General features: G+C 45.4%; 2 protein-coding genes across 3 annotated transcripts; both read right to left on the reverse strand.

Annotated features, from left to right (window-relative positions):
* Positions 1 to 1,735: 1,735 nt before the first annotated feature.
* On the reverse strand, positions 1,736 to 8,607 carry LOC109457414 (retinol dehydrogenase 12). Its single transcript, XM_019750310.2, has 6 exons — positions 8,377 to 8,607; positions 7,967 to 8,206; positions 6,838 to 6,927; positions 3,162 to 3,350; positions 2,565 to 2,671; positions 1,736 to 2,450 (listed from the first exon to the last, which is right to left on the reverse strand). Exons 1-6 carry the CDS (start codon positions 8,549 to 8,551, stop codon positions 2,262 to 2,264), a joined length of 990 nt encoding a protein of 329 aa, XP_019605869.2. The 5' UTR covers positions 8,552 to 8,607; the 3' UTR covers positions 1,736 to 2,261.
* A 99-nt stretch (positions 8,608 to 8,706) lies between these two features.
* Positions 8,707 to 13,982, reverse strand: LG05H2orf81 (linkage group 05 C2orf81 homolog). Of its 2 annotated transcripts, none has more exons than XM_019750295.2 (4): positions 13,851 to 13,982; positions 11,135 to 11,356; positions 10,827 to 11,048; positions 8,707 to 10,666 (listed from the first exon to the last, which is right to left on the reverse strand). In XM_019750295.2, the coding sequence occupies exons 1-4, from the start codon at positions 13,866 to 13,868 to the stop codon at positions 9,380 to 9,382; spliced, it is 1,749 nt and encodes a 582-aa protein (XP_019605854.2). In that variant the 5' UTR covers positions 13,869 to 13,982; the 3' UTR covers positions 8,707 to 9,379. The 2 variants fall into 2 exon arrangements, with proteins under 2 accessions (XP_019605854.2, XP_074188315.1); XM_074332214.1 differs by having other exon boundaries at positions 13,800 to 13,957.
* Between the last annotated feature and the right edge of the window lies 1 nt (position 13,983).

The following is a 13,983-nucleotide window of genomic DNA, read 5'->3' on the forward strand; positions in this document are numbered from 1 at the left end:
ATCACCAAGGATTGCAATCTCATCTGGATTCTAGGTCCTCTTCCAAGCTCACTGATTAGGGGCAGAATTCCGTTCCATAGGACTATAGAACTGAAGTTTTCACTCCTAGAGTGTAAACTCTAGTACCCCTCTCCCAAATGTGGCAGTTAGCTTTTTTCCTGGTAAACAGGAGAACCTCTCTGACTTCTGGGAAGATCTAACCCTTTTTAAAGGCTTTGCCTGATTAGGTCAGGCCCACCCAAAATAATCTCCCCTTTGATTAACACAAAGCCAACTGATTACAAACTTTAATTACATCAGCAAAATACCATTTTCCAGGTACATAATGTAATCACAGGAGTTAAATTCCATCATATTCACTAGTTCTGCTCACACTTAAGGGGAGGAGATTATGCAGAATGTGTACACAAGAGGGTAGGAATCTTGGAGGCCATCTTAGAATTCTGTCTATCACGAATCCTCATTAAAGGAATATCTAAAGGATGCACTTTGGATAGAAGAAAAATAATCCCAGATGGAAAATCTGAGATACAAAAAGGAGTGAGCAAAGAAAATATTAAACATACGGGTAAATCTACACAAATATCAACTATTTAAAATAATAACAATATATCTGATTTGTGAGATTAATGAAATAACAATATAATTAGAACATTGGGTTACAAAACCATATAAATTCAAAGGGAATGATAATATTAAAGGATGCTAAGAGCTATGTATTGTTCGAAAAAAGCATAATGATATTAAGATACTGTTAATTTAAATATGCAGGTTAAATTTTTTAGACGAACCACTAAGGAACAGAAATAGATTAAATACTTTCAAAACAAGAGAGACTTTAAAAATGGAAAAACAATCTCACTGCTTGCTAAGATGCTCCCAACCAACCTTTTTTCCTTCCCTTTCTCCTTCACTCAGAGTCTGGTGCATCTCCCAGCCTCTCCCCCATTTTTTCTCACAACCATTCTCCCAAACAAGTTTCTTGTACATTTCATCCTCACTTGGCATCTGCTTCTTAGATGATGTCCCTGGACTAACACAAATCCCCAACTCATCTTATAAAATCAACATTTCAAGGACAGCAAAACCAGACAATGGCAACATAAGTTAAGGAGAGTAAAGGCCAATTTTATTTATGCATATAATAAAAAGTTCTAAAGAAAAAACGTAAGTATGCTAAATTTAGCAATCTTTACAAAAGAAGCACTATGACCAAGTTTGGTTTATTTCAGAAATGCAAGTTTGGTTTAACACTATAAAATCCATCAAGGTTTTCTAGAGAAAAAATAAAGTTATGATAGTTGAAAGAGAAGAAATAAAACTGTTATTATTCCTACATGATGTGATTTTCTACGTAGAAAAACCAAAAGAATCCACAGATAACTTCTTAGAATCAGGTAACTTCATGAAGTCGCTTAATATGTGATCAATATACAAATTTTAAAATACCATTTACAATAGCATAAAAAGTAAGGTACCTGGAATAAATATAATAAAACTTGTGTAAGGTATTTATGGATAAAATTATTTCAAAATTTTGTAAAGGTATTAAGATTTAAATAGATATGAGTATACCTTGTTTATGGTTAGAACTCAATATTATAAAAATGTCAGTCCTCCCAAGTGGATGTAATGCAGTCCCAAAAGGATTTGTGTGTGTATGAAATCTGTAGAGCTGATTTCAAAATTGATACAGATTAACAAAGACCCCAAGAAAGAAGCGACAGGCTCTCACTCCCAGAATTCCTTGGTTTTATTGCACAATGCATCCCCAGGAGCAGCTAGTTGATAGAAAGGTAGAATGAGTACCTGCAGGCTCACTTATAGTGGCAGCTGGGAGACAACACCCTGGGAAGCTGGGGTGCTGTCCTACAGGATGGGGGATATGCCTTAATCCAGAGGACCCTATGTGGTGTTGTTTCCCCAAAGCCAGGATGCAAAGGTCTGGGAACAAACAAGTATAGGTAGGAGTTCCCTCTCTTACTGGTACCATTAATGTTCACTGGAAGGAGTTTCACTCCCCCTCACCACAACCTGGGACTTGGCAGACGTAGAGATCCTAATGAATACTTCCACCAGAGAACTGGCAATAAAGTAGAAGCTGACACTGTCCCCTGGCTCATCTGAACCTTGGTACCACTGAGCCAACAAGAGGAGGAAGTGGATAAGATGATTGATCCTTGGAGCTGGCCAACAAGTATACTCAGAGTAAGGGCTGTGAGTCGGGGGAGGTGACAAGTCAGGGCAGGGGTCACAGAGGATCAGTCCGTCTTGTCTAGGTTGGTTAGTCGGACTGAGGCATTCCAGAGGCTTTGGGCCACAACAGGATCCTGAGCAGCTTTAGGGGGAAGAGTTATCACACAGGAACTGCTAAAATATTTTCCAGAAACACCATTCAGCTCCTTTGCCAAGCTCAGGTAGAGGATTGGGATTGCACCTTGTTTAGGATCCTGGGGAGGGGATGGGATGTCACTGCCAGGCAGGCTTTAGCCTGCTGGGGACACACTGACAAGCAGAGCCCTGCCCCACCCTCTTCTGGCCAAGCCAGCTTCTCCCCTACCCACCTTAATGAAGAAGCTGCTGAGCTTGAAGAGGAAGCGGTATAACCAAGAGAACTGCTTCATGATCTCCGTGTATACAGCACCCGGATCCACACAGTTCACGGTCACGCCTGAGAGGATGAGGCAGCGTGCAAAGTGAAGTGAGAGGAGGATGCTGAGACGAAAGGATGAAGTGTGGTTCTGCAGTGTGCAATGAAGAAGGATCCCTCCAGGTCTGTTGGGTAGAGGTGACCAAAGACTTGGGGGGTTGGTACCAGGGACATTGGTGCTTTGTAACTTACAGGAATGGTAGTACCCAAGCCAGTAAGGAGATATAAGTATTTGAAAGTGTTGGGTGAACTTTAGGAGAAACATGATGTATGGTGTTGGTATTGGAAAATACTGGGAGGAGAGAGATGTTACAGGTGATGAGAGTTGGAAAAGGTTGAAAATGGGATGTGAACACATTCCACTATGTTAAGAGAAATACAGGGTGCACAAATGGTAAACGGAGATTTACAGCTGGCTTGAGGGATATTGGGAGTATTTTATGCCATGATATGTTGAGAGAAGGTGTGAAGAGTTTGGAGTTGAGTAGTAAGGGGTGTCAGAGGCAGTTACCTGTCCCTTGAAGTCTCCGGGCAAGCTCCCCAGTGAATGAGGTCAAAAGCAGTTTGCTGCAGTAATAGTTCTGGTTGAAGGTCAAAGGTCCACCAGCCCCTGTTAGATGTTCCTCATCAATGTACCCGTACACTTGCGTAAAGGAAGACACATTCACCACCCGGGCTGACTCTGCCCGTTGTAGGGAACCTGGGTAGAGAGGGGACCACACTCCTTCAGTGCAAGTGTTGGGGTAAACTCCCATGCCCACTCCCCAACCTGCTTCTCCAGGAGACACTCAGAGAGCAGGATCCATCCAGGGCTTTCAGGAGAGGGTCGGTGGCCCCCACCCAAGCACCCAGGCTAGGCGCAGAGACCTTAATGTAAAGTGAGACCTCATTTTCATTAGCTCTCCCTCCTCTTTTATTTTAGCGTTTGAAGTTTAGTCTTGCTTTTCTTCCACTTGCCAGCTGGAGCTAATTTAATTGATGCTTGTTTATGTTTTAGCTCACTGAGAGGGGAAAAGGAGAGGCTGGAAACTCTGGGAGCTGTCTCTCACATAGTCATACGTTCATCCACTTATTGCTTCCACAAATGTTCATTAGGCCCCTGGACTGTGGCAGACACCCACACAGATGCTAAGGACATAGGGTGCTAGTTGTGGGGAAAAGAATTTTGTGCAGAGACTACGGAAAGTGTTGTTGTTGTTTTTTTGTTTTTTTTAAAAAAAAACTATCTTCCATAGACTCAGAGACATAGAAAAAAAGAAAACTATGGTTGCTAGATGAGAGTGGGGAGGGGATGGGGGAGAAGGTGCAGTGATTAGAAAGAGCAAATTAGTAGTCACAATATAGTCATGGGGATATGAAATGCAGTGTGGGGAATATAATCAACAATGTTGTCAAGATTATGGAAGGTGCCAGATGGGCACTGGACTTATCAGGGGGACCATTTCATAGACTGTGTAGATGCAGGACCAAAGCGCTGTACAACTGAAGCTGAAGTAGAATAATATTGTATGTCAACTCTAAGGAAATATATATATGAGGTCAGACTATTAAGTTTGCGAACTCATCCTAGAAAAAGTGCTACACACCTCATTGCTGAATATCACTATGCTCACCTTTGAAGCACTCCCCTTGGGAAACTATGCACCAATGCCAGCGCCTAGTCCACCCTTCAAAGCAACTTTGGAACTCTTTTTCTGGAATGGCCATCAGAGCTGTCATCGTATTATACTTGATGCCCTGAATGTCATCAAAATATCTTCCTTTCAATATTTCCTTTATCTTTGGGTAAAGAAAGAAATCATTGGGGGCCAGATCAGGTGAGTAGGGAGGGTGTTCCAATACAGTTATTTTTTTACTGGCTAAAAGCTCCCTCACAGACAGTGCCCTGTGAGCTGGTGCATTGTTGTGATGCCAGAGCCATGAATTGTTGGCAAAAAGTTCAGGTCGTTGTCTGCTAAGTTTTTCATGCAGCATTTTCAGCACTTCCAAATAGTGAACTTGGTTAACTGTTTGTTCAGTTGGTACAAATTCGTAATGAATAATCCCTCTAATATCAAAACAAGGTTAGCAACATTGTTGCAACAAGCTCGAGAACTTAATTGTCAGACCAGATAGATACATAGATAGATAGATAGATAGATAGATAGATAGATAGATAGATAGATAGATAGATAGATAGATAGATAGATAGATAGATAGATAGTCAGTGAAGGTGGAGTACAGCATAAGGAAGACAGTCAATGGTATTGTAACAGTTACATAAGATGTCAGAGGGGTAGTAGCTTGGGGGAGGGGGGTTATTACTTTGTGAGGGATGTAAATGTCTAACTATTATATTGCTTTGTACAGTTGAAACTAATTTTAAAAAAAACAGAGAAAAACTAAAAATAAAACTATCTTTCAAAGGAACAACAATAAAATTACAATTAATAGAACAAGTTAAATCTTTAAAAAAAAATGAGTACCTAAATATACCAAAAAAGTCTGGATTATATAATTTATGAAAAATAGTAGTTGTCACATATTAGTGTACAATATTGTTTGCAAAATGCTAAAATTATTTTGAGCCCTCCATTGAAATTAAGAATCACAAATGAAAATTTGAACAGGTGGTATTTAGCCAAAATTTGCTAGGGATAAAATTATTCTTAGAGGACAATGGACTCCAAACTTGCAGACACAGTGACATAAAGACCAAAGGGGCTCACAGCCCAGTTGGAGACCGATCCTCATGGAGCAGTGTCAGTTCGGCAACAGAGATGAGTACAAGGGGCTTAGGGGGGCCCTGTAAACTGGGGGTGCCTAGGAAGGCAGAGGTGTCAGGGCACAATCCACAGCACAGGTGTATCTGTGCTAAATCTTGGCAGATGAACTAAAGTTAGCCAGGCTAAGGGGGAGGGAAAGGATACTCCAGACAGAGGGATTCAGATGTGCAAAAGCACAGCCAGAGGAGAAAAAACAGAGTGTGGTCCAAGAGCTACAGACTGGCTGGAGACAAGGATGTGGGTTAAGGGAGGGCAAAAGGGGAGGTTCTCAGACTGCATGGGGTCTTGTAAGTGAAGAGGACGAGGTTAGAGTTTATCCTATAAAGGACAGAGTACTTTCAGAGGACTTTAAGCAAGAAAGTGATATGGTAAAAGATGATTTCTAAAAGTGGCAGGAGGTAGCAGATTAGAGAAGGGGAGACTGGAGAGAAGACAGTTTAAGAAACTATCACTAGAAAGACAATTTAGGTTGCTACCTGAATATGTGTATCCCAGGTTGGAGCAACTTTTGCTCAAATGAATGCTTTTTATTAAAAAATAAATAAATAAATAAAATAAAAATAAACAACAACATAAAAAACAAAACCAACTATTACCAAACAAGATGAAGGCATGTGTTACAATTTTGGGGAAGAGGAAAAACACTGTCATAGTCTCAAGTGTATAGAGTTTTGCCTTGCTCCCTTTCCAGTTGGAGCTAATGTAATTAATTAGCCACTAAAGGGTACAGGAGACTCTGCCAACAGTAGTTACCTCCCAGGAGGGAAATGGGTAGCTGATTTTCAAGAAGAGGAAAAGATTTTTTTTTTCTGTATACCCTTTTGTACACTTTCAATTTTATATTACCTTACCAAAAAAAAAATGGATTTTCTCTTAAAGAGATCATTACATAATTCAGGAAAAAAATGTTGGGGAGAATTTGCCTGCCACCCATTTCCCTCCTCCTTCCCAGGAAGAACCTAAAACTCTTTAATCAGAAAGGATTAAAAATTCAGAAAGTCAAAGGACTTGGGCCCAAGGCAGTGGTGTGTTTCTGTCTGCATCCATGGTGATTCCTGAGCTCTTTGAGAACAGAAAGTCAGTCAGTGCGGTGTCTGTGTTCCTAGCGGCCTGGTGCCACCCTCAAGAAGTTTTTGTTGAGATGACTGACTCTACTGGTCTGGCTGGAACTCGGAACTGAGGGAAGGTGAGGCGGGATCTTAGATCCTCTTGCTTGGTTGTATTTTGGGCTGCTTCCATTACTAGCATCCTAATCCTGACTTGTGTTTCCCTTGCTGTGTGCAGCAAAAGCGTATTGGGTCATTGCTCAGCAAGCAGCGGGGTGCCATGGGGAAGGAAGTGGCCATGGAAGACAGTAAGCCAGCAAAATGTCAGGAGAATGGAGAAACTGGGTGGGCACAGAAAGTAGGCACGCTTCTTTACCTTGCAGTAGATTTGTGAGCAGAAAGGGCCCAACATAATTTGTGGCAAAGGTGAATTCAAGACCCTCTGGGGTTAGTGTCTTGGGGCATCCTGGGAAGAGATAAGAACACAGGGATTGGGTAATGAAGGGACTACACTGAGGGAGACAAAGTGTTAAGACAGGGGGATTGTAATGGTGGCACTAAATCTTCTATTTGGAGATTTGGATCTCTGGTATAAGTGTAATTTAGCTTGGGGCTTTTTGAAAGCTTTTCTTTCTCTGCTTCCTTTCCACCTGGCCTTAATGATTCTGCTTTCTATACATTTACTACTGTGTTTCCCCCAAAATAAGCCCCAGTTAAGATCGTCAACCAGACAGATGCATTTAGTACGTTATGACAATGTTCCAGAAGATGATGACATGACTGTATTTGAATAAATGTAGGTTGTTGTACAGACATCCCCTGAAAATACGCCCTAATGCATCTTTTGGAGCAAAAATTAATATAAGACCCAGTCTTATTTTCGGGGAAATAGGGTACAAATATCAGTTTCAATGTTTCTATTTACCTTGGCCCAGTGCTGGCCCTGTGACGAGGGAGAGGTTTTACATCTGTGTAGGATCCACTCCTAGCTCCAACTTAAATCTACATAATAAATACATAGGTTGAAATTTCCAGTTTAACCCATTTCCCCCACTCAACCTGACAAAGCTGAACTCAGTAGAGAATTCTACTACAGGCCAGAGTGATTGACATCCTGGTTAGAAAATATAAAACTTAAAACCAAAGTCTCAACGCAGTAGTTTGCAGTAGTTTCCAGCCGACTCTTCTCTTACTTTAATAAATCTTCCTTCTATGTTTCTACCTGACTCATGAATTCTTTCCCAGCCCACGAGCGAGCAGACACAACACAAAGTCTGGGGGGATATATTGGGGTTCAGTAGAAACGCCACAGGAATGTGTATGTGCAAAGACGGGGGAATGAAATTTGAGGCTATAGCTTAAAGCAGGTTCTTTAGGGTTATGTATGAATTAGAGTGTTCCAGGAGGGTGCACAGATTATGCTTTGGGGATGCCTGTTTTGGGGTCTTTGAGCTCGAAAAGAGGTTCCTGAAATGTGTTGGGGAGAAGCAAGTCAGGGCACATACCGCAGACCGCAGCGTTGTTAACCAACAGATGTATCTCGGGATACTCCTGTAGAAGCCAGCGGGCGAAGGTGCGGATAGAGGCCATAGAGCTCAAGTCCACCTCGCCAAGCAGAATGCAGGCGTCCTTTGAGGCTGCTTGTATCTCAGCCAGGGCTTGCTGTCCACGCTCACGGCTACGGCAAGCAAGGATCACACGGGCCCCACGGCGGGCCAGCTCCTGGGACACAACCTTCCCCATACCTACAGGAGGGCAGCTTCAGACTAGGCTAGTCTGGGAAGTGACGAGAGGGCAGTGGAGCAAACAGAGGAACAGGGGTGCTGACAGTGGATGCTGCTCCCCCCGCCCTCCCTGTTAAGGCTGTTGGGTGCTGAAGCCCCTACTGAGGTGATAGGGCGGTAGGAGCACTCACCACTATTGGCCCCGGTCACCACTGCCACCTTCCCAGTCAGATCCGTGGAGCAGCACTGGAGGTCCCAAAGACGAGACTTGTGCCAGAGTCGCACACTTAGTCTCAGCAGGAGGACCAAAATGAGGACAGAGCCGGGCCCCCCGACCAGGGTGCTGAACAGATACCACAGCGACATAGCAGAGACTGCAGGCCTGCCACCCAGAGTGCTGCATTGGGAGGAGGGATAGTCAAAGCTGAGTGGAAAGTAGCAGTGAGGCTGGTGTGGAGCCAAAAACACAACATTTAAGGAGGCACTCACATTTGTTCAAGCAACCTGTTTGAACCTGAGAGCAGGTTCCTCCTTAAATTGTGTGCCCCAGCCACTTCATTGCCTCACCCCAAGTCAAAAATCAACAGAAGGGTCAGGGCTTCTCTGAGTCCTACATGGGCTCAAATTTGTCTCCAAGTGAAACTTGGAATTGATAGAGCTCCAGGAACCAGAGAAATGAGAAATCAAATTCCTAATGTCTGGAACCACTCTGCCTAAGCTGGGCCATCCCCTTCTTCCCCAACTGAAAGCAGACTAAGTTCTCTCAACTGAGATAGATCTCACGTATAACCCTCATGTCTGCTCCTTTGTGGGGACAGGAGTGGTTCTCCTGAATGCCTCTGCTGGAGTAGCTTTGGTCCTGAAGCAGGTCTCCTAAGGGTGGAAATGGGTTTCTTCCCTAGAGCCAGTGTTCTCTTCTCTTCCAGGCCTGTAAGACACCTGCTCCTCTCCAGTTCAGTAAGAATACACACACCCTTGGAAGAAACTGACAGATATCAGGCCAATTGTTAAGGCAACTGAGGTGTTTATTTCTGGCAAGCAGACAGAAGGAAGGTAGGATTCCCACTTGTTGAGGTTCAGGGCTCATAATGGGGCAGGAGCTTGGAGGGGTCATCACATTTTAGGGGCTGAGTTCTTCGTTAGCTGTAGCACAGTCACTTGGGACTTCTGGGCACCTGTCTGGATGGGGTGCTGTTAGATGGGAGGAGAGGTGTCACCTTCTTCGTCCTCCTGCTGGGGTGTGCCAGATCTGAGCAGCATCTGGGTGGCTGGGTTCCATAGACTCACACCAGGAGCCAGCTTCATGGCTTCCAGCAGCACCATGGGCTCCCACATTAGCTGGGACGTGGCCTCGAGGGCGTGGAGCTCAGGATGAGGACACCTGTTAGGGTCTGGGGGCTCCTTATACCCCAGGTCCACGCGCTGAGAAGGTGCGTGGGTGCGGCCCGCCCACAGCTTTTCCAGCAACATGGCGTCCCCCTCCCAGCCCCTGGGCCACTTTGCACCAGGCCACATTTGGGGTCTGGGACTGCGGGCCACTTTGGGGAGCTCCCGGTGAGTGTAGAGAAAGCGGCTCTTGGGTCTGGGCAAGGGCAGCTTTGACCAGAAGCCTGGCGGTGGTTGGCCTATGCTTAATGTGGGGAATTGGACACCCCGGCACAGGGAACGGAAAGGAACTCCAGGAGGGTGAGGAAAGAAAGCTGCCCGGGAGACAGGGACAACGGGGCGGGTGGCTGGACATCTGGCCCAGGCCTCCATCTTATCGCCCCGCCGGCGCCTACGGTAGGTTTCCAGGGAGGGCGCCATGCCGTCTGCGTCCACAATCTCAGCCAGGGGGCACACCCAGTGGCGCGGTAGCCGTGCGGGGTCCAGGTGTGCCACTGCCGCTTCGCGGTGGGCGCTGTAGGAACTGTGGGAACGCGAGCTCAGCCACACGTTTGCGCGCTCGGGCTGCGGTTGGGGCTGCGGCCGGAAGGACGCGGAGGGGCCGTGCGCTGCGAGACCACCCGCAGAGGAGCCGTCCAACATCATGCTGCCGCCGGAGGCTATACAGGCCACCTCCTCCTTTTTAAGCCCTGGCAGGTCTCCAGCCGCGTGCAGCTGCGGCGTGCAACAGTAGAGGTCCCCCAGCGAGAACTGGGAGCTGAGGGGCTGTGTCCTCTCGGCCCACTCCTGGGGGCTGGCTACCGAGGACAGCGCCACAGAAGGGTGGGGACTGCCGGCGGGAGCCATCTCCACCGACAAAGACGACCGTTGGAGGCTCATGTTCGAGGACTCAGCAGAGGACAAGTGGCCTCCTCCCTTGCCTTCCAGTTCCTCTAAAGGACACCCGGGCCCGACCTCCTGAAACAGCTCCGGCGTGGACAGGGGACTGGGGGTTTCTCTCAGCTTGCGAGAATGTTCCCAAGATTCCATCCGCTCCTCAAAGCCTCTATCCATCCACGATCTTCCTAAAGAAATCTGGTCCGCGCTCTCTTGGTCCTGGGGAAATGCACCCGGGATGGGGGTGGGAGGTAGGTAGTAAGACATCGGAAAGACGAGAGAGGAACTAAGGGTGAAGGAGTCCAGAGAGGCCCTGAGGAGAACTAAGATCCAGCTGGGGTAGGCGTAGGGGTCAGAGGGAGCTGGGGGTTGGGCTTACTTCACTTTGGAAGGTCTCCTCCAGCCCCACGGAGGCGGGCGCGTGCAGCACGGGCACGCATCCCTGAGCCCAAGCGTCAATTGGACAGGGCAAGGGCTCCTCATCCTCGCCCCATGTGGGGTCCTCGGCCACTGCAGATTCTCCCTCGTCCCGGGCCAGGAAGCACCACTCGGTGATCTGCAGCATGGCCTCCCGAGCCTGGCTGATGGTGAATGGAACGCACTGTGGAGGCAAGAGAGGGGTCTCAGCTGGGCAGGGACTGTTGGAGAGTCGGGAAGTGGGTCTGGAGGACCCGGATCAAGGCCCACCTGCTGAGTCAGGTAGACTTTGAAGGCAGAGTCCATGACTCTCGCCAGCAGCTCCTCCAGGATGTCCCCCACCACGTCCTCGCCTTCCTCCAGAGCAGACAGCGCCATCCACTCAGCTTCAGTGAGCCTCCCAGGAACGATGTCCACCTGCGGCACCGGCACCGTAGGCGGCCGTGCCTTTTCTGCCTTGGATCGGGTCACCCCGCGGTCTCGGGCCTGCCTCTGTGGGAAAGGAAGAGGGCAATCAGTGCAGGAAACCCAGGAGTGGAACAGAGAAGGAACTATAGGCTAGGGAGAAGCTTTCTCAAGTTATCCAGTAGTAAGGAAAAACCTTTTGAAAGGGACAATTTACTACTCGTAAGAGCCTACCGAGTAACAGATGCTCTTTAGGTGTTTGACATAGATAATTTAATTTTCATAACAGCTCACTAAACCCATTTCCCTGACAAAGAAACCGAAACTTGACACAAGTTAACCAGTACTTGCTTGGGATCACACAGTACACCCAGGCTATACATAGCTCCAACTTCACAGTTCAACGTGTTCAAAGTTTTTGAGAAAGACAGTCAATATATGGTGCTGGTATTATTGATGCTGTTTAGAGCCTCCTCTCCTCCTCCCCGTCCTCCAAATCAACTTAGATCCTCATTTCACAATATGCCTCTAAATAAATTCCAGATGCAGTAAAGGATAAACACACACACACACACACACACACACACACACACACACATAAAACAAAAATATAAACAAAAATTAAATGTAGGAAATAGGATAAATTGTCATATAACCTCTGGGCGAGAAAGAACTGCTTAAGCATAAAAGTAATGTAATAATAATTTAAAAAATAGTTAGATAGGTATATACATATAAGTCAAATTTTCCTCTACTTATATTTTAAAACATTCCTACTTACAAGTTGATAGTGGTTACCGTTTGCTGGCATGTAAAGTAAACACTGGCATTTAAAGTCACATATATTGACTCAATTCCTACTTTTTTTAGACTACATACTCTTTTTATCCCCATTTTACAGAATTTTCTCAGGATCACACAGCAAGGAAGTAGTGGAATCATGATTCATATGCAAGTGTGACCCTAGAGCCTGACTTTATACTGCTTCCCAAACAAAAAATATTTATAGCAAATATGAAAAAAATAAATATCCCCAAATTATATTAAAAACTCACATAAGAAAAACCTTACACCTGAAACTAAAATAATAGTGAATGTCAACTGTAATTGAAAAAGAAATTTAAAAAATAAAATTTTTACAAAGGAAAATAAGCAAACGACATAACATTTCACAAAAGTGGAACTGTTGGGTCACTAATAAACATTTGAAAATATGTCTAATCTTCAAAAATATCAATTCTAGTTTTATATATGCACTCAAAGGCATACTCTGAAATGAAAATAAAAATACATTCTCCAACATATTTCCTGTGGTGTGATTTATAATATCAGAATATTGAGAACATATATCTAACAAAAAGAGAATAGATGGCTAATTGTGCACTATCTATATGATGAAATATTACGCAATTATTGAAGGTAATCTTTAAGAATTTGTAAATGACCTAATGTTAAATGAAAGAAACAGGATACAAAATTACATATCAAGCATGATCAAAGATAAGGTAAACCAGTATTGTTGAAGAAAAGGAAAACACCGAAACTTTAACAATGGGCCTGTTTCTTTCCTAAGCTCTTACTTATTTTATAAGTTCTCTACAGTTAGTTTGTATCCCTTTACAATCAAGAAAAATCCACTTAGAAAAAGACTAGTCCCAAAGATTCATTTCAGGACATAGGAATTTCCTAGCAGATTCTTGGGAGTCTCCTCACTTCCCCACAACAGTCTCCTTGAACTTGGTTCCTTCTAAAATTGATCTCCAAATGTAATCTTCCCAAACCTTTGCCTCCTCACCCCCAACTTTATTGACTCATATTGACGTTGCCCAAAATTCATTCTCCCCCAAGTCTGGTGTTTTCTAAACTTCACACACTGAACTCAAAATCCCTTAAGTCTCATTTGCCCTCTCTGCTAGTGAGAACAACCCTGGTGGCAAGCCTAGGTAATGGCCCAAAGTCCGGTTTAGGCTTGGCCAGAGCAGGACAGGTAGGGCTGGAAGAGGAGAATCCAGTTCCGTAGTTTCCCTCCCAGCCTCTCATGTGACACCCGTAATAGTGACCATGCCTAGATGTGGCCTGACCAGAGATGCCAGACATATTGTTACACAAAGGCTCTTCAAATCTGTTTTATTTTAAAATTGCTTGGTTTTAAAATGATTTGATTTTCAAGTGCAGCCTCTTGAGTTCCTTAATCCATTTCTTCCTTCTGAAACTCTCAAAGCGGGTAACTTATTTGGCAACACCTGTCCCCAATGCCTGATTTATACATTTAAATAGGTACCTCAACGTAAGAGACTTATTACATGCATTAGTTATTTCCAAGTCACTTCTTGTTCTTGGACTCTGCACCACCCATCTGACCCCTTCCCTCAGCTTCCGAGTGCGACAAAGCGAGAGTGTGAGTGGGCGTGGTGCAGGTGTAGGTTTTCCGCCCAGGTATCCGACGTGGATTCCTTGGTCATCTTGTACGCCTGCGTGGGCGGGCGGGCACCGGGTGTCCCATAGCTGGCTCACGGTTTCCGACACCGACCTTAAAGGCCGATCCCGGCTCTGGCGCACCCCGAGCTGAGCTGAAGCTCACCGAGCTTTCGTGCGTCATCGCCGCAGCTGACTCTCCAACCCCTAGGTTTCAGCCGCTGCCCTGCCCGGACGCTGTACCCTCTGCCTAACCGTCGCACCGACAACCAAACAGTGCGCAGAGCCGCTCGCCCCGC

Source organism: Rhinolophus sinicus, linkage group LG05 (genome assembly GCF_036562045.2).
Source record: "Rhinolophus sinicus isolate RSC01 linkage group LG05, ASM3656204v1, whole genome shotgun sequence".
NCBI lineage: Eukaryota > Metazoa > Chordata > Mammalia > Chiroptera > Rhinolophidae > Rhinolophus > Rhinolophus sinicus.

Bases quoted from the DNA above. Each gene is read 5' to 3' on its own strand.
- LOC109457414 (XM_019750310.2), bottom strand. From the start codon at position 8,551: ATGTCGCTGTGGTATCTGTTCAGCACCCTGGTCGGGGGGCCCGGCTCT. The intron at 3,351-6,837 runs GTAAAGAAGCGT...CTCTCTACCCAG, and splicing joins GCTCACAAATCTACTGCAAG to GTTCCCTACAACGGGCAGAG. The intron at 2,672-3,161 runs GTAACTGCCTCT...TCATCCTCTCAG, and splicing joins CCGGAGACTTCAAGGGACAG to GCGTGACCGTGAACTGTGTG.
- LG05H2orf81 (XM_074332214.1), bottom strand. From the start codon at position 13,868: ATGACGCACGAAAGCTCGGTGAGCTTCAGCTCAGCTCGGGGTGCGCCA. The intron at 11,357-13,799 runs GTCGGTGTCGGA...CCTTTCCCACAG, and splicing joins AGCCGGGATCGGCCTTTAAG to AGGCAGGCCCGAGACCGCGG. The intron at 11,049-11,134 runs GTGGGCCTTGAT...TTGCCTCCACAG, and splicing joins AAGTCTACCTGACTCAGCAG to TGCGTTCCATTCACCATCAG.